Source organism: Lonchura striata, chromosome 2, assembly GCF_050655825.1.
Source record: "Lonchura striata isolate lonStrDom1 chromosome 2, ASM5065582v1, whole genome shotgun sequence".
NCBI lineage: Eukaryota > Metazoa > Chordata > Aves > Passeriformes > Estrildidae > Lonchura > Lonchura striata.
Window position 1 is genome coordinate 96,057,613 of NC_140704.1, and position 19,197 is coordinate 96,076,809.

The 19,197-nt window shown below is 42.6% G+C and overlaps 1 protein-coding gene and 1 long non-coding RNA gene across 2 annotated transcripts in view; one reads left to right on the plus strand and one right to left on the minus strand.

The window, feature by feature from the left end:
• Positions 1 to 438: 438 nt before the first annotated feature.
• On the minus strand, positions 439 to 16,858 carry LOC146768342 (uncharacterized). The gene is made up of 2 exons (XR_014952815.1): positions 15,984 to 16,858; positions 439 to 7,113 (listed from the first exon to the last, which is right to left on the minus strand). It is a non-coding gene; the product is annotated as an uncharacterized LOC146768342 (long non-coding RNA).
• Positions 16,703 to 19,197, plus strand: part of TMEFF1 (transmembrane protein with EGF like and two follistatin like domains 1) — a 117,654-nt gene continuing 115,159 nt past the window's right edge. The window contains exon 1 of the mRNA XM_021528716.4: positions 16,703 to 17,087. Coding sequence (XP_021384391.3) covers positions 16,841 to 17,087 — 247 coding nt within the window. The 5' untranslated portion in view covers positions 16,703 to 16,840. The remainder of the gene's footprint in view (positions 17,088 to 19,197) is intronic.

Here is a 19,197-nt window from a genome sequence, read left to right on the forward strand (position 1 = left end):
TCTTGGGGATGGTGAGATGCAGAAATTAACAGCGAAGTCAGAAATGGAAGGCAACCACAGGATTTGCTGAGGAATTGTGGTGGGCTTGCTCTACCACAGTTAGCTGGATCCTAAAGGGGTCTGGTGCTTGCTGGCCCCCTTCCCCCCTGCTGCTGAGGATTTACTGAGCAACCCCTGTTGCAGCTCTGTCCATCTGCTGTCATGTCCACAGAGTCCTGGCAGAGGGATTGCTCTTGAATTTTTCACAAAGTCACAAAGCTTGTCAGCCACCACTGAGCCTTTCTGTCATAGAAGAATGGAAATAGCCTACCTAAGGTTCAGTTCAGCTGGAAACCGAGTGAGCCTACCAAAGGTTTTGCAAGCTTTTCCCCTGAGGTTTCTGAAGATTTTTCACAGGGTATATTATAAGAAACACTAAATCTTTCAACAGAGCCTCTGTTGGTAAACTTAATGTATTCTTTATTTCACCTTAAAATACATAACATGCTCTGCAGATAGCAAAGGTTGGATTATAGAGCATGCCTACATTTCCAGTCATAGTCTCAAGGCAGCATCAAACTCCCATGAACTCAGAAGGCATTAAGTTTCATAACAACATATGATTTAGGTCTCAGCTCCCTAAAATTTTCTGATATTCCCTTCCAGTCAGACAGGGATGCTTTCTGGTTGTGGTGAGTTGACCTTGGAGCACTGTCAGTCACACATCAGCAGATCTTTCACTCCCCCTACTCAACAGGATGGGGAAAAAATTAGATTGAAATAACTCATGTGTCAAGACAAGGACAGGGAGATCACTTACCAGTTATCACAAGCAAACCAGGCAACTCAGGGGAGATTAATTTAATTTATCGCCAAATAAAATAGATTTGGATGTAGAAATAGAAACAAAGACAAAAGCTACACTTCTCCCACAAGTATTTCCAGGGTCAGCTTTTCTCATTCATCTCTGAATTCCCTTCCTTTCCCTCAACTCCAAGTAGCAGAGGAGGACAGGGAATGAGGGCTGCAGTTGGTCTATAAGTCTTCCTCTCTGACACTCCTTCCTCCTCACACCATCTTCCTGCTGCAGGGTGAGGTCCTTCCCACAGGCTGCAGTCCTTTAGGATACACCAGCTCCAGTGTGGAGCTCCTTTGGGATACCCCAGTCCATACAGTGTGAGCTCTCCATGGATCACAGTTCCTTCAGGAAACCTCCCCGGGCTGTGGCACGGTGTCCTCCAGGTGCTGCAGGTGGGTGCCAGCTCCAGCACACTCCTCTCTGTGGACTGCAGGGAAACGCCTGCTCCACTGTGATCTTCTCCAGAGGCTGCAGGGGAGTGTCCTTCAGCTCCTTCAGCTCTCCCCTCAGGGTTATTTCTCTCACATTTTTCCTCACCCCACACTGCCAGGCAGCATTTTGCCTTTTTAAAATACGTTTTCCTCAAGGGGCTACCACCTTGGCTACAGGGCCCAGCCATGCCATGTGGTGGGGGCATTGGAGGTGGCTGGAAAGGGCTGTGCAGCCCTGGCCCCTCATCACAGAGCCCACTGAAGCTCCCCCTGCCAGCACCTGGGCACCTGCACTCTGTACATGTTTCCAGTTTCTTTCCAGTTCTCTGGTCTTACTGTATTTTTAACTCATTTGTTATTGCCCAAGTAGCCTACAATCCATAGATAAAAATCAAAATTACCTGAAGCTGATAAATTTAAGTAAGTTGCTTTAATATAGGTATTAAATAAATTATGCAGCCAATTATGCAGCCCCTATATAAGAGCCTGATAAAGTTCAAGCATAATCTGAAAAGTTGAATTCAAAAACTTTTTCGAAGCTGGGATCAGAGAAATGTTGATGTTTGTGTCATGGCCTGGCACACGACTGAGCAAAGGAGTTAACATGGGGGAAAAAAGGAGATTTTCCTGCATATCTGCAAGATTTTATAATCATCCAATATTGTCAAATCATGCCTATATTGTCAAAACCAAGATCAGATTTTTTTGTCTGTGTAGTAAAGTACTACCTGAAAAATTAAACAAAGCTTAAAACTGGCTCAGGTAAGATACTGCCAGCATGAAGGGAGAGCTGCTAAACTACATTGACAATTGCTCTGCTAAAACCCTGAAAGGCCTAAACACCCCAAAAGTGATGAAAACAAGCGATTGATTTCTGCTTGAAATGCTTTTGTCCTGTTTTTCGTGGGCTTGAATGATAAGCTCTGCTTCTCTCCCAAAGTGCCATGGTAAGATAAATAATAAATAGACTGCAGTGTTTGAGCCCTACAACCATAAAAGTTCAAGGGCAGAGAGAGAAAGTGAATTGGTGATCCAGGATTGCATTCTACAGACAAATGGAAAACTTAAAGTTTATGTAGGGGGTGTGTGTCAAGTTTCCTGTCATTTAGCCCCTATGAGATCTTTCAAGAATATATCTACTTATTTTTCGCAATCTGACTTAGTATGAATACATCACATAAGCATTTTCATAATTAGCATCTCACAATTTCAGCCAGAGTCATTAGTGAGGTGTTGCACGAGGCTGTGAAAACTTTTGCTTCAAGTAAAAGGGAACTTGCACTTCAGAAACGCTTTTTATGGTGACTGATAAATGCTGATTCTCTAGACAGTGCTCCTTTTTATCAGAGTCAGGCCTGTGTGATCTTGGAAACAGAGCTTGGAGTGAGGGGTTTTGGAATAGTTAGTTCAAAATCAAAGGAGGATTTAGCCACAGCTGCAGCTGCCACATATTTGTGCTTCCTGTCAGCTGGGCTTTGGCTTCAATGGAAACAGGATGATCAGGCCTCGCAGAATAACTCTTTAAACATAAATTAATACAACTCTGCTGTGCAATTCTACATTGTAAAGTGATCAATAACAGTGTTCTATAAATTCATAGCAGTACACTGGGCCTTTTCTATCATTGTCTTCGAAACAGGGCAAAGCTCACAAATTGTGCCATTTGCTTTATGCGGGTTCATACATTGTGTTGTTAATAAATACTAAAAGAGTAAAGAAAATATTCGTACTGGTATAATTTAAGCTGTTGTGTTTTTTGGTAAAGGTTAGCATTTTTCTCTCTTCACTTCTTCATTTCTACCCAGAACTTCAATGCAGCGTGGGAACCACAGACCCACAGCTCTTCACTCAGCATTGCATTTTCATCATCTTCCTCCTGGAAGCACAGACCTCTGCAGAGCAGAAGGCAGCAAACCTCCCTGCAGAGAAATTACACCTTCCAGGCACAGAAAACACAGACATTTACTCTCTTTTGGGTGCATCTAGCTTGTTGAATTTGGACCAGTAGCACAGTCCCAGAGTGCATCTCCCAGTCCTCCTTAATGGTCCTGCTTTGATTCCCGTATGGAGGGGTCCCTTAACACATGAATTTGATTCCTTTTGCAGAAAAACAAACTGGAAGGTGCAGCCCAGATGCCAATAGGTGTGGTGCTCCTGGGACCAACTTTAACCCGGTTGAAGGAAGATGTCCTAAAATGCATATTACAAGCATGAAAGGTCATCAGAAGCAGCTGCTTTACAGATCTTCTCTTGCTGATATGAACACAGACTTTGTGGAGACCTTGCTTGACCTTGACAATTTATTGCCAAGTTTTTATCCCTGCATCTTCAGATGTGACTTTGAGAAATTGTGGGCTCTGTGAAGTGAGCAGGTACACTGTGCACAGTCAATTTGGGGCACACATCCTATCAACCAAGGAACATCTGGGTAATTTGAAATGGCAAAAGAGGGATGGTTATTTGGAATTTCTCCCTCCTCCATGCACAGTGCAGTTTTGAAGTTCTGGAACAGTGTAAAAGTGGTTTTCTAGCCTTTTAAGAGATTCTGTTTTTCAGGTTGGATAAAACAAATTATATATGGAAGGAGCCAGGGGCCTGGAAAATGATAACTTGCCTGTTACTGGTTTTTATAAAACCAAAAAACGGGATCCTAGTTTTTTACTCAAGGCCAACCCTGGCACCAAACAATAAATCATGGAGAAAGCACAGTTCCTTAAATATTGCTACAAACCATTTTACAATGAAAAAGTGTTGGTTGTTTTAAATAAAGGGCTCACTACTTCATGCCTTACCATGCAGAGTTTAAAATAACAGAGCTTGGCGTTTCACTTCAAAAGAAAATGTTGCTGTGCTGAAACCATAATTAGAACATTACTACCCAGAATAAATTACCAAAGTTAGGAGCAATTGAGGGGTGATGGAAAGATGCTGCAACAGAAGTTGCATGTCTCTGAGAACTAGAATGGTCATTGTCACAGCTTTTATTTTAAGTGTAGCAGACTCTAAGAAGTGGATTTTTAAGAAGAGTTTGGCAAACTGTTGACATATAGACCTCAAAATAAGCAGACAGGCTTTCCAGAGAGACCAAAAGTGCAAACTGCTGGATGCTGGGCTCTCTCAAGCATGAGGCTCCTCAAGACTCTGGGGCATTTGGAGGCATTCATGAAAAATTACCAGACATACACTAGTCTGAGGACTTACCTAAACTGCCAGATGTCATTTCTCAGTTTCCTTGTTCCTACTCTCCAAGTACAGCTTTTCCAAAATAGTCTGTGTATCAATACACAAAAAATTTACAGTAGCAGGATGAACAAACAGTAGTCAGTAGATCCCAGTCTGGATCTAGCCAGGACATTGATAAGGACAGGACAGTGTCTCCAAATGCAGCATTTTTTTTCCCAGATGAGATTGGTCTTTTCTATCTTATGGCTCAACAAATTTATAAAAAAGTCTTTGAGCCTACATAAGAGAAGAACCTATTTTTATATCTTTATATTAAATTCCTCCTAATTGTATATTTCCTTTTCTAATTGCATTTTTATAATATTAAAAAGATTATCTATTTTTTATCATAGCTCTTGCTGTATCTCATTAGTCAGAAAACTCAAATTGAAAATAAGACATTTGAAATAGCAACATCATTCTGTTGTAGTGCTCTGTTACTTTATCTCTCTACTACTGGAAAAATGCTTTTTTAGTATCAGAAATGTATGTTCATTTGTCTAGCCACAAAATAAGAACTTTTTGAACCAAAAATAAAAATTAGTTTATTAATAACTTATCTCACTTCTAATCCTTTCTTGGGAAGGCATGTCACATATTCCTTCCAGATAGCATAAATTAGCAAGAGCTTTTTCTCTTTCTGTCACAACAGTGTATAGAAAACTGAAGCAAATCAATGTATTGTTTTCTTCTTAGATGTCTAAGAACATAGGATAAAATTATATTGGATTGTAAGTTATGTATCATAGGTATTTGTAAACTGCTTTTCAACTCAGCATCTAAATGCTCAAGGGAAACAGATGTTTTTTTCAAAGGGATAGTTGTATCATCTTTTTAAAAAACACAAAGCCAAGTCCACATAAATGTTGTTTGGGGGAAGATTTTTCAAACTGAAACCTTTTAAGCTTACAATAATTTAGGAAAAAAAAACTACCACCAGGGCAGTGATATTTTAGAAGAGTTTATAGCCTACAGGAGTCAGTCTGCAAATAATGAACATGTACAGCAATAGTTCTCTAATAAAATATATGCTCAAGTACACTTGTGCTGTTCATCATCACTATGACTACAATGTTCCTCACAGTTTGGCATCTTTCATTTCAATTGTATACTAAAATAAATCAGAGATTTGACAAATTGGGTTGTTTGAACCTGTGGCTCTGTGATGCTTCTCGCTGTGCCAGCTGTGCCATGGCCAATGTCTCAGATGAGTGGGGAAATCTGCTAGGCTCCCTGTTGAGGAGTTTTCAGACTTTTCCCAACTCCAAAAATTAAGTCCTACATGACAGATGAGGTTTTCTTTTTCTTCTTGGCCCATTGTCTCTCTTGCCTAGAGGTACCTAGTGAAAGGAGAAGGACACCAAATCCACCTCCTAGACATGCACATTGATTTGTCCTTTTTCGTTTTCTTGGTACTAAGCCTGTCCTTTCACAATCGTGAGTGGGTGAGCAACATGACCTCAAATTATGGGTCTTGTCCTGGAAGAGGAAGTGAAGACCTGGATAACAAACCCCATCCTGATGGTTGTGGGAGAGTCCTGTATGCTGAGGCTGTGAAAAGTGCATGTGCAGTCTGGAGGGCAAATTCAAAATGTCTTGTTTCTTAGTACGAGAAGAGTTTAACATTTATCCTCAGTTCCACTGAGCGTGTTTGACTCTGAGCTCATCCAGCAGCATGCCAGAGCAACTGTGATATTGTACAGCATAAGGAGACTTTAACAGCCCTTCCACCATCTTCCCACCAGGGATAGACTCCTGCTAGAAGTGGGTAGGTATAATGTGAGAAGATGGTATGTATAGGAAGCTGTTTCAAGCAAGAGCCCTTATTCCCAGCAGTGCATGCCAGGTGCATTTCTGGGGGCACTGGCACCAAAACACCAGATACATTCATCTGGAAAACACACTTTCCTGCATGCTAAAATGTATTGCAAGATAATGTACATAAGTAATACAGACGTTGCACATTTCAAACACCTCAAATGACAGAGAGAAAAATGGAGCAGAGAAACTGTGATATATGTCCTCTTGCTCAATTTAAAACCTTATGCTGAATAGACAGAAACATTTTTCATTCCAAGAATGGAGTCCTTAAAGCAGATTAGATGCTACACCATTACTACAAATTCACTTAAACATATTTTTAGAGTTATTTCAGTAAATGAGTTATTTCAGTGATACTGGTTACTAATCCATACAAGATTCAAAAAATGCTCCATAAAATTCATTTCAATTATCAAAAGCATCTTATTTCTCACTTCCCATCAGCCTTCATGTGAAAGTTCATTGTGTGCAGATTGAAATTCAGAACACGGTTCAGAATGAGTTCTTTCCTTTGGTAGCAATCCTATTGTCAAGCTCCACACGACATTCAGAATCATGTTGTGCTATTCCTGAAGGAATATAAATATCCAGAGCTGTGTCAACAATAAGTCCACTACAGACCACGACAGCAGGCATAGAAAGTGCTTTGGTAAAATATGTCTTTTTAGAACAATCTGCACTTTTTGTGGCTCTGATGCAATTCCATTTTTCTCCTTGTAAAAGGAAGAAGTGCAGCAAGTTCAGGGTCTTGTGAACTAAAACTCCTTTCATCATCTCTATCATCAGCATAGCATGCGTGACCTGATGAAGAACAAAGGGATTAATGGTATTCTGGAAGTTAACTATGACTCACATCAGTATCCACAACATCATGTCTTTTTGGGAGGGAGAAAATAATCAAATATAAATAACATTTCATGCCATCTCTTGGGGCTGCAGGATAGTGATATAATTTCTCTCTGTGTAAGATGGAGTGCATCTCTCTTAATAGTTTTAGTTGGTGCTTTCATATTGATTGATATATTTCAGACAATTTAGCTTGCTCCCTACTTACAAGCAATTAGTGCCACTTCCCGACACAAAACACATATCCTTGGGCAGGGAGAAGGACTTATTTGAACCTTACAAGCTTAGAAGCATCCTGTGATTCAGAAAAATTCCACATTTAAAAACTATGTATAATTGAGACTGTTCGGCAATACCTACTGAATCTGCACCCTAATGCTGTCCATATTTTCTACGAAACAACGCCAAACATTTAAACACAGAGCAATGCTGTTTCAAGAACATATGCAATGCTGTATGTTGGATGCCATACAGCCACCAGCCATGTGCCTCTGGAAAGGAAAATGGTAGCCACCCTCCACACTCCAGCTGAGAAACTGAGATATGTTAGGAGACAACAGGGACTCCAGGTAATGAGGTAATTTCACAGTGAGGTTTCACCCCTACAGCAGAACTGTCTGTGCCCATGCCAGGAGGCAGAGCAGCCCAAAGAGGGAAAGCCCTACAACCTGCTGATGGCCTGGGAAGTCTGGAGAAAAGTTCCTGCACATTGCAACCCAGCAAAGGTGTGGTGGGAGTATCCCACAGAAGCAGCTCAGTCTTTAAACTACTTTTTATCTATCAGAAGCAGGTGGTCTTCAAAAAAGTTAGTGTTCATTTCCATATGTCCATCTAGGGAAAGAGACACAACATTTCTTGAAAGGAAGCTGGGACAGGAGACAGTGATGTCTACAAACAAATCCTGTAATTACAGTGAGTCAAGAGATCTGCTCTATCTGCAAACATTCCTATTCATCTCCTATTTTTCCACTAGAAAAGAAAAAAGTAGAAATTTCACTATTCATATGAAGAGATTACTTATTAAATCACTCTGTCAAAAAAACTGAAGCTGTATTCCGACCTTTATTACAGTGATACAAGAGATGGAAATGCTTTGTGCAATTACCTTAAAAAAAAAAAAAAAGAAGGCAAGCCACTGCGAAATCATCCTAATTCACTACAAAGACATTATTATGCAGCAACAAAAAATGCCATATTTCCAGGTACATCCTATTCAAGGTGTCTCAGCTGTCACTTGTCACACAGAGTGACAGCTCACCCAATAAGTCATGTTCTTACCTTGAAAACTTCCATCAGACAGACAGAAACATATGGAACAAGATAGCTGATGCTCTGGACAATCTAAATCCCTAATAGTCTCATATTTCTGGGCACAAATATAATCATATTAGACAAGTTTCTCTGAAAATGTATTCATTTAGCTTTATTATCCACCAAAGGAGATTTCACAAGGTTCTGGAAATCCAATAAACCTCCCATTTATAAGTCACGGCTTGCAAATACTTAGAAATGAGCTCCATTGGAAAAAATATATTACTATGTTAATGGACACATATTGAGATTCCATGAGTTTCAGAAGTCCTTTCTGAATTTTTATGGAGAAACAAGAGAAGAATATATCATAATTTAGGCATGTCATTGTTCTAGACCATAGTATCTCACTAACCTAAATGTGCATTAGGGTAGAGTTGGCACCTTGTCTAATTCTTCTTTTGTATGCCACAATCACTGTTTATATTAAAAAAATATACAGTTCCTCTTTCTCCTTCTTGACAGTTCTGCTTTTCTAAGTATATTGTTACATATTAACATAATGATAATGTAATTGCTTTTGTGCTTGTAAGCATTATATATAATGTGGATCAAGAACAATGCAATCTGTCTGTGTTGCATAAACATTAAAATAACTAAGAAAATTAAGTTTGGACTGTTTGGTAATGATACAAGGGTGAGAAACATAGCTGTTCATAACTGCATATGGATATGCTTGAGAAGGCTAACTGTATAATGATAGAAATCAATGTACAGCATGATGAAAATGGTTAATAAACTTTGAAAAGTTATGCAAAACCAGAGTATGAGAACAGCAGAAGGCTGGAGAAAATTAGACTGAGAAATGCAATGAAATATAGCAATAAATACAAGCTTATGTAATTCTGAATTACACACTGTCAAAAGCACAGGGAAGTAATAGTCCCTTTCTATATGACTTCAGTGGGCTAACAAACTGTATGCTGCATCCACTTGTGTATTTCTGCAGCAAAAATTACAACAAAATAAAACTGACATTACAGAAGCCCTTGACAAAAATGTTTGAGAATATTTTACCATATATTGTACTACTAAAACCAGTCATTGGGGACAATTAAACACAGCATAAAACATGTCATTCTTTAATCTTCTTTTGCATTTTGATTAAGAATCGCAGATAACAATGTGAAGGGTATTCTCAAAGCAAGTGGTATAATTGGCAAGAGCCCTAGTACTCATTAACTGAAGATTAAACTTAAAGCAAACTGAATACCCATCTGATGCAGAATACAGAGAGCTGTTGGGGCAATGGAGATCAAGTTCAATGAAATATTTTATATTTTTGCCTGTGAAGATGCAAAAAGTTAAAAGCAAGACTGAAAAATTGTCATGATTTTATGAACACCATGGAAAATCTTCAGAATGGAGTCAGTCATGAACTTCCTGGCACACCCAGGCACATACAGGTTACTGTGCTGGGAATTATTAGTTTAAATACAATTCACTAACAAAGAACCAAAACCGACTGATCAATAAGTGACAAAAGCATTTATCAACATCTGGAAATCACTTTTACTGATCAGCAGTTAGTATGGAAGTATTTGAAGAAGAGAGATGTCAACAAATTAGAAGGAACAGAAAAAAGGGTAACAAACTGAATAATGAACTAAAAAATTGATTCATTAGGAAAGATTAAAAGATGTGAAGGTGCTAAGTGACAGCTCATATTTTATTTATATAAGCCAAACAACATGAAAAATTGTTTGGAATAGATGACTGAGAACAAGTGATATGGGCAAACAAATTTGGGTCAGTCCTGAGAATGGTTTGAAGCTTCCCCTACTGTTCCTGCCACTACTCTGAATAGATGACAGCAGAAGGTGTTAGAGTTGGATGGAAACAAAGTATTCTGGAGAAGCATGTGTTTGACACTGGGTTTTAAAAAGTAAGGATTTTGCTTACTTTTACAGCTACAGAATCCTTTGTGTTCCGTGGTTGGTGCTAGAAAAAGAAATCTCTCCATGTCCTGGTTTTCCCAGCAGCAAAGTGGGCTCAGTAATATTTATTGACTCATGGGGACATTGTGACAGGAAATTCAATGTGAAGGAATATATATTCAGCCTGGTTCTTAAAAATCATCTTATTGACCCAAATAGGCTTTTAGTCATGCCTTTTGACTGAATAAAGATATTTTGGGAAAGAAGAGTCAAAACAACCACAGAAAGAGAAACAGATCTGGCACCGTGATGAATGGAAAACGGAAAAGCATAAAATCTAGGGAAACACCTGAAAAATTAAAAATTAAAATAAAAGGAGGGAAATAGAGAAGAACTATAGGAGTGGGGTAGAAAATGCAAAATAGAGTGGCATAGTACAAAGGAAAGAGTTCTCAGCTTCCCAATAATAACCAGCCTGAGCACATTGCTGCCTCAGAAATTGGTGAGATATTGAGGCAGCTTTATGCACTGGAAAAGGACAGAGATGAACAGGGCAGCAGGGTGCTGGGGGGCAGTAAAATGGTACTGCACCACTGCCTGTGTTGCTTGCCCCAGAGCCTTGATGAAGTTACACGGGCAGGGAAAGGGCACAAGTCACAATCAGCTTTCTCTTTCCCAGCTCTTAGGAGCAGCAGCATTAAAACCAGTTTTGCTGAGCTCTTGCTCTCCCCTTACTCTGTCCTCGTTACTGTGACAGCAAATTCAGTTTGGCCTAAACTGGCTTTTTTTTCCCCCTTAGCTTTAAGTGGGGTTAGATACTTGAATCACTTGATCAAGCTCCTGGACCAAAATTTAGACATGTGAGACTTTGACAGAGGGCAAGTATTGATCTGAGACTGGTGCCACATATTTAGTACTGGATGGAAAGGAGCAAGAGAGTACTATGCTAAACAGCCCTTCTGTTCAGCTGAGAGCCTTCCAGACAAGAAAACCTTTCCACAGTTATGTTTGCATGGTAACTGTGGCAAGAACCACCTGTGTAGGGTCTGCTGGATACACTCCCAAATCTGACATCATTGTAAATCCTGGGCCATGCGTCTGATTGCTGAAGAATTCGGGAGTAACACAGAAGAAATTCTGTGGTGCTGAAAAAAAATTAATTCAATAAAAAGTTTAATAGATAATAAGCTATGTATGAACCTAAATGACATAGCCAGTGCCACCTGGTTCTTTCCTGGTTTTGCACTAATTTTATTTCATCATAATACAGGGAGATTATATACTGAAGATACTTATTTGTATTATGCAACTTGCAAATACTGAAGGTGTCAGATTTATGTTGGTGTCATTTGAAATTTTGGGCACAAAGCCCCTTATAGAGACAGATAAATAAGTTCAACTGTTGGATAAACTGGGCACTTCTAATCAAGTAACAGAAGCTAAATATTTTGTATGCGAGAACTGCTGAGTCTTTTGTTGAGGCTGATTCTAGATTTCATTAAACACATTTGATTTAAAACCAGAGACAATGGGCACAAAGTGAAACACAGGAGATTCTCTCTGAACATCAGGAAACACATTTTCACTGTGAGGGTGACCCAGCATGGGTTGCCTAGGGAGACTTTGGAGTGCCATCCTTGGAAATATTAAAAAATCATTTGGACAAAGCTCTGAGCAATCGGCTCAGGATGGCCCTGCTTGAACATGGTGAGTTGGACAAGATGACCTTTAGAAGTCACTTCCAGCCTCAACATTTTTGTGTTTCTTTGATTCTGTGAACACTGTTCCACTTTACTCTTAATATTTTTGATGTTTTCTTTACAAGTGCAGGAGTTGGGAAGGCAGTTTTTGGGTAAGAAGGAAAGCTGAGACTAATAAGAACAATTCTCTGATAAAATACCTGGAAAGAGCAGGATTCTACTGTCTGATGCACAAGGCCACAGGGGGGTGCAAACAACGCTTTGACGGTGTCACTAAATTATAGATCTCAGTTCTCCAAGACAAAACAAAACAGTGCTTTCACAATTAAGTGTATCTGTATTGTGTCCAGATCTCTGGCAAATGAAATCACTCTCACTGCTCCGGCAGCTTCTCTCTGTTCATTCATATTCCCTGTTTCCCTTTGGTTGTACTTCTTCATTTCTAAAGAAACTACTGGAGAAAAATCAGGGGGGAGGAGGGTAGAAATTGTGCGTGCATCAGCAGGGGACTTAAAAACTGCTGGTAGTATTCAAGAGTTCACCAAAGATGACAATTTTCAACAATCTGTATAACTTCCTACTTTCACAGAAGAGCAGTTGGAGGTGAGGAAAAGTGAAGTTGATGGATAATTGCAATAAAGTTACATTTACTTGCCAAAGATGGAAGTTACCAAATGTGGCAGAGTTTAGTGTGATCCCAAAGACACACAAAATCTGTCATTTTGTTGGTGTGGCTTTCCCTCCGTCTGCAACAATTTGCACCGCAGAAGTAGCTTGCTCAAATTCTTTCTGAATTCTTTTGCTTTTAAAGCTGGCAGGAAAGTATTTAAGTTCTTCTCTTTTTTTTTTTTTTTTTTTTTTTTTTTTTTAATACATATATCAGAGAACAGAGTAGAAATGCAGACCCAGCTGGCATAGTGTGAATTTGCCAATCAAACATGACTGTATCACTCACTTTAAACTAGCCAGAGATGCTTCCAGACAGACAGAACTGCTCAGATGTGGCTTTTCTAGATAAAAAATGGCATGTACTTCACCCCAGGAGTCAAAAAGTAACAACAACAACAAAAAGCCCAAAAAAACCCACCAAAAATGTAAGGTTTACTTACAATCTATCTGGACTTTTTAAAAGATTTCACACTAATCATGCCTGACAAATTTGGTGTCCTTCCACAAAGGAGTTACAGCATTGGTGGATAAAGGAACAGCAACTGTGACATAGTCTATCAGAGCCTGTGCAAAGCATTTGACACTGTCCTGCACAACATCCTTGCCAGTATATTGGAGAGACATATTTTGATGAATGGACCACTCAGAGGACAAGAAATTGGCTGGGTTGTGACATTCAAAGGGTTGCAGGCAATGGCTCAATGTCCAGTTGGAGTCCAGTGACAAGTGATGCTTTCAGAGGCTGGTGCTGGGACTGGTGCTGTTTAAACATCTTTGTTGGAAACACGGACAGTGGAATTGAGGGCACCCTCAGCAAGTCTGCCAATGTCACCAAGCTGTGTGGTGCAATTGATGCACTGGGGGGAAGGAATGCCATCCAGAGGGACCTGGACAGTTTTGAGAGGTGGACCTGTGTGAAAGTCATGAAGCTCAAAGCATCTGGATTGGGGCAAACCCAGCACAAATTCAGGGATAGAATGGATTGAGAACAGCCATGGGGAGAAGGATTTGGGAGTGCTGGGTGATGAGAAGCTCAACCTGCAATGTGCACTTGCAGTCCAGAAAGCCAAACATATTCTGGTCTGCAGTAAAATTAGCATGGCCAGCAGATCAAGAGAGGTGATAGTCCCTCTCTACTCCATTCCCATGAGAACCCACCTGGAATACTGTGGCCAGCTCTGGGGCCTCCAAGATAAGAAGGATGTGAACTTGTTGGAGTAAGTACAGAAAAGAGACGCAGAGATGATCAAAGGGTTGCAGTATGTATGATGACAGGCTGAGAGAGTCAGAGTTGTTCAGCCTGAAGAAGAGAAGACTCCATGAAGACCTTATAGCAGCCTTCCAGCATCTGAAGCAGGGCTACAAGAAAGCTGGAGAGGGTCTTGTTACAAGGGTTTGTATGAATAGGAGAAGGGGCAGCAACTTTAAACTGCAAGAGCATGTGGATATCCCATCCCTGAAAGTGTTCAAGGCCAAGCTGGATGGGGCTTTGAGCCACCAGGTCTAGTGGAAGGTGTCCCTGCCCATGGCAGGAGGGTTGGAACTAGATCATAGTTAAGGTCCCTTCCATTCCAAACCATTCTATGAGCCCAGCATATAGTTTGCCTGACTAAGCAGAAAGACACGGGAAACTGAAACAAAGTTGTAAATTCAGCTGGGAACTCCCTATAACAGACTACCCCCTGCCCTGGAAGAGGGATGTTTGAACTGGGAGAAGTACTGTTACTGGTAAAATTTGTTCTGAGACCTTTCGTTTGTATTTGTGTATTTTTCATTGTTGTAGATGTGGAAGTGGACTCAAAGAACTGCTCAAGACTGTTAATAGAAAAGAGGTTCAGAATATACCAAAAAGATGACTACATAATTTTGAGGATTGGAATAAAAGAAATGGGATGAAATGCAACAATGGAAAAGATACAGTTATGCACTTGGACATTTATAAAAAGCATTATTATCATTATGGACTGTAAATGACAAATACAAGGAGTAGCCTGTATTTGTCGCTCATGGCATGACCTGAAACATCAGTGAGGTTTGGTCATATTGTCTGCAAGCAGACAATTAGCAAAGGCAATTTTGGAAGAAATCGGGAGAGATTACCTCTATGGCAGAGACTGGCAATAGTTTGTGAAAAGCTGTTACAAACAGCAGCTATGCTATAGAAAGCTGAATCCAAACTTTATCTAGTGCAGTAAAATCTGAGTTACAGAGGCTCTGTCTTAGAGGAGGAGACTAATAAAATGTACTGATAGGTTAGACCAGCAAAGAGTGGCTATAACTACTGCCTGTAAGTGTATTACAGATTTATATGCAAGGGAAAGAGAAATTACTAACTGGAACACTGGATGTCACAAGAACAAATGGGTATGAACTGGTCTTGAAAGTGTTTGAGATGAGGGCTATTATGGTCCTGCCCTTCAGCAAGAGGTACAGGAAAACAGTATATTTAGTGTAAGATGGATCTAGATGTGTTTTAGGGAAGAAGGTATACAGAGCATTTGCTCCTACAACAGCAGAATGATACCTTCAAAGCATCTCTGCAAGTCCCATGACTCAAAGATCCCAAAGGTTCATCTGCTTAGACAGCAGCATCCAAACTTAGAGAGTTTTGAACATCCTGACCCGTGTACCTCAGCAGCCCAGTCTCATCAGCACCAGTTCCATTTGAGGTAATGTGCCCAACCTTACTGGGGAGCAGAACTCTTCTCACATCTAGCATCACCAAGTAATTACAGAAGAGCATTTATTCAGCAGAGGCAGCCAGTGCTGAACCACCTATGTCAACAGGAACTTGCTCTCTTAGTAATACAGGACTTAGTCTTCAATGCTGTATTTAAACAGACAGCAATCTGACTTTATATGTCTGACCACTGTGCCTCCCAAAGCTTACTCCTGGATTTATTGCCTTGCTCTTGACTGCTCTGGTTAGCAAACTGCTCAAAGGTCTCCTCACACAACAGCTATACCTAAGTGCAAGCCAGATCTCCTCACAGAAGCTCTACATTTTACAGCCCATCAGCAGTGTGTAGCGGCAGAGAGATCAAGGAAAAAGGCAATTTTTATTCCTGAAAAACAAATGGTTTGCACAGTGGATTAAAAAAACTCACATGAAACATGCCAACTGAGACAGGAAAAAATCTCGTTGAATGTAAAGCATTGCCTTGTGTTTTCACCATGCAAAAACAGTCACTGTGCTGTCAATTTACACAAAGCTTTCAGCCACACAGTTACATACTGAGCATCTGTACTCAAGATATATGCCTTCTACCTGTGCAGTGCTTCTGACCTCTGAAGTGTCTCCATGCAAGGGACTGGAAAACCCGTAGATAGAAAAAGCACTCTTTTACAAAACTCACTGCCTTCACCGTAAAAAATTAATTGACTTGGACTGGTGTAAACGCTCCGGCTGTACATGCTGGGCTTCCATTCAGTAAAAATTAAACACAACCCTTAAAATTAATAGAAGAGATGATCTCTTTGCTTTCTTTCCCAACCACATTCACGCCGGCTGATTAGTGAATAATAAAAAATCACGCCGGCCAGTGACAAACCCTGTGGCAGCGGTCCTCGACGCCCCTGGGGACCCTCTCTGCTCCACTCGCCCATCGGCGCTATCCCCGCACGCCTGTCGCCAGCAGCCCGGCCCGCCCGGGACCCCGCACCGCTCTCTGCGGGGGCGGCCCCGCCGTGAGGGCGGGCGCTGCCGCCGCCGCTGCCCTGCCCGCCGAGCGAGGAGAAGCCCCTTACCTCCCCTCCGGTCCCGGGGGAGGGGGCTGCTATCACGTGTGCTTCCTCCCCCATCTCTCTCTCCCTCTCCCTCCTCCTCCTCCCCCTCCGCGGCGGCGGCGGCGGCGGCAGCAGCCTCTCGGCTCCGCTCCCTTTGTTGCAGGCGGAGCGGCGGCGCTGCCGGGCGCCGCGCACAAAGGAGCGCGGCCGGGCGAGGCGGCAGCGTTGTGCGGACGGGCGCGGACGGAGCGCGGCCCCGGCGGGGACAGCCCTGCCCGCGCCCCGGCGGCGGCGGCGGCGGCGGGTCCGTGCGGCCGCTGCGGCGGGGATGCTGAAGGTGCGCTCCGGCGCGGCGGAGAAAGGAGGGTCCCGCCCGGGCGGCGCCGCGGGCTCCGGTTGATGCTGCGGGCCTGCCGCCGCCATCCCGCTGCCGCCGGCGCTACTCCTCGGCCGCCCCTCGCCATGCTGGGAGAGAGCCCGGCCGCCACCCGGCCGCTCCTGCGGGCGGGACCCCCGCTGGCGCTCTGCTACACCTCCGCCCTCCTGGTGCTCGCCCTCTCCGCGCTGCCCACCGGCCGCGCCTCTCATCCCTTGCCCGGCTCCGAGTGCCAGGGCGGCGGCAAGGGGAAAGGCATCAACTGCTCAGGTAATGCTCCGCCGGCTCCCGCCCCGCGCCCACCCCTGCGGGCAGCCCACGCGTGCACGTGGAGGGAGGGCTGAGCGCGGCCCCCCTGCTCCGCCCGGCCCGGCCCGGCCCGCCGTGGCGCTGCGGGCGGCGGAAAACAAAGGAGCGGCGCCCGCCCCGGCCCCGGGTGCGGCGAGCCGGCTCCCCGGCCGGCGGGGAGATGCCGCTCTCCGGGGTGCGGGGAGCCCCCTCTCCGAGGTCTCCCCGCTGAAGGAAAGGGCTTTGCCGCCGCCTCTCGGCTTTTGTTGCTCCCGCTGTCCCCCGCCGCGGCGCCGGCAGGTGCGCGCCAGCCGCCCCGGGGGCTGCCCGCATCCCGCCCCCTCCTCCGCCGTCCTCCCCTCCCGCTGCCCCGTGCCCGTCCTGCCGCTAGCAGAGGGAGCGAGCCGGGTGGCAGCCGTGAGCGCAGCCCCTGATGGCTCACACGGGCTGTTTCTTGGGTCTCACTCTTGCTGCGAGCAGCCCAGCCACGGGGTAGCCTCTCCGCCCGTCCGTCTGCCGGCTGTCGTAGAGATTCACTCTGGATGAGGTGTAGGCAGCAAAACACCCCGCGATGTGCTGAACAATAAGCTTTCTTAGTTTTTTTTCCTGCTTTGATTTCATGACTTATACATAATATGCATAATTATGTGCTGGTGTTGTAAGGTTGCAATGTGGTTTGGTATGACAGGAGCATGTTTTCTTAGTTTTGAAGGATGTGATGGTTTTGGAGTAGAACAAAGTAAATACATAGAATATAAAGTTTACAGTTTTTAAGAAAGATTTGTTTGCTTTCTAAAACTACTATTTAGAAAAAGGAATTTATTTTTTTCTCAGAAGAAATGGCTGTGGATGCCTCCTCCTGCCTTTTAAAATGATAGGTTTATTCCACTACACGGATCACCAGCGAGAGCTGTACAAAGTGCCTTCTCCAAGGTGATGAAGGTTTCTTGCCCTGTGCTCAGAGCCCCCCACTCCCATTGTCTTCAGTGGGTTTGGAAGGCAATTTGCACGGTGGAAGGAACTCTTGGTACCTTCCAGGGTAAGGTCCCCAAACTGTACCAGAGATTTCAAGAAATGAGTGAACAGAAGAGTGATCGTCCTGCCAATTACATTTTACAATACGGATAATGCTGCTAAAGCAGGCTATCAAATTCACAAAGCAGCAAACTGTGGCAAAATGGTCTTGCAATATAATAAATCTGCTACGCATTCTTGAAATGCTCCTCTTCATTTTACCCAGTTTAGATATACACTGTGTTACTGTGTGATACCACAATGGTACTGTTTTGCTGCTGCTGCCTGACTTTTCATTTTATTTGTATGAATATGATGGTTATTTTTAAAGAGAGGTTAATAGGTTAACGTGTCACTGGCGTTAGCGGCTTACCCATCAGAGACATATAGGTCATTAGACCATGGCATGAACATAAATCAGTGAGATTAAATATGGAAGACTGCTGAAATGTATGAGGAAGTTTCTAAGATGATGTGGAACACAGGAATATCATTATTTAGAAACCATCACAGAAAGAGAGCTTTCCAGACTGGAATTAGAAAACCGTATGCTATATTGAAGACATTAAGCATGATTCTGTTCTAACAAAAATAGGCACAAGCAAATGTATGCACTATATACATACTTGTGGCAGGCACTCTTTTCAGGGTAACTCCAAAAATATGGAAGGAAAATTTTGTTTCAAATGCAGTGGTCAGATTCTGCTATGTGTTAACTGTTTCATGCAAAATGGCAAGGTTTCAGTACTCAACTTTATTTTGAAAGACCTAACATCAACACACCATATCTGGGTCAGATTTTCCCCTCACTTACCTTTGCACAGCTTCATTAACTTTTACTGAAGGAGCTACTCCCTGAAAAGGATGAGTTTCCTGTATTTACACATGGGGCCAGATGTTGGCATTAGCACCCTTCTCAGCACACTGCTACGATGTACATTTCTGTTTCTACTGAAAGTTAAATTTCAACACTACTACTACTTCTTCAAATGACTGGACTCTCTAATTTTTTTTACATATTCAAAGAAGCAAAATACTTCTCCTTTCTTCTGCTCTTTTGCAAATTTAATATGTGCAT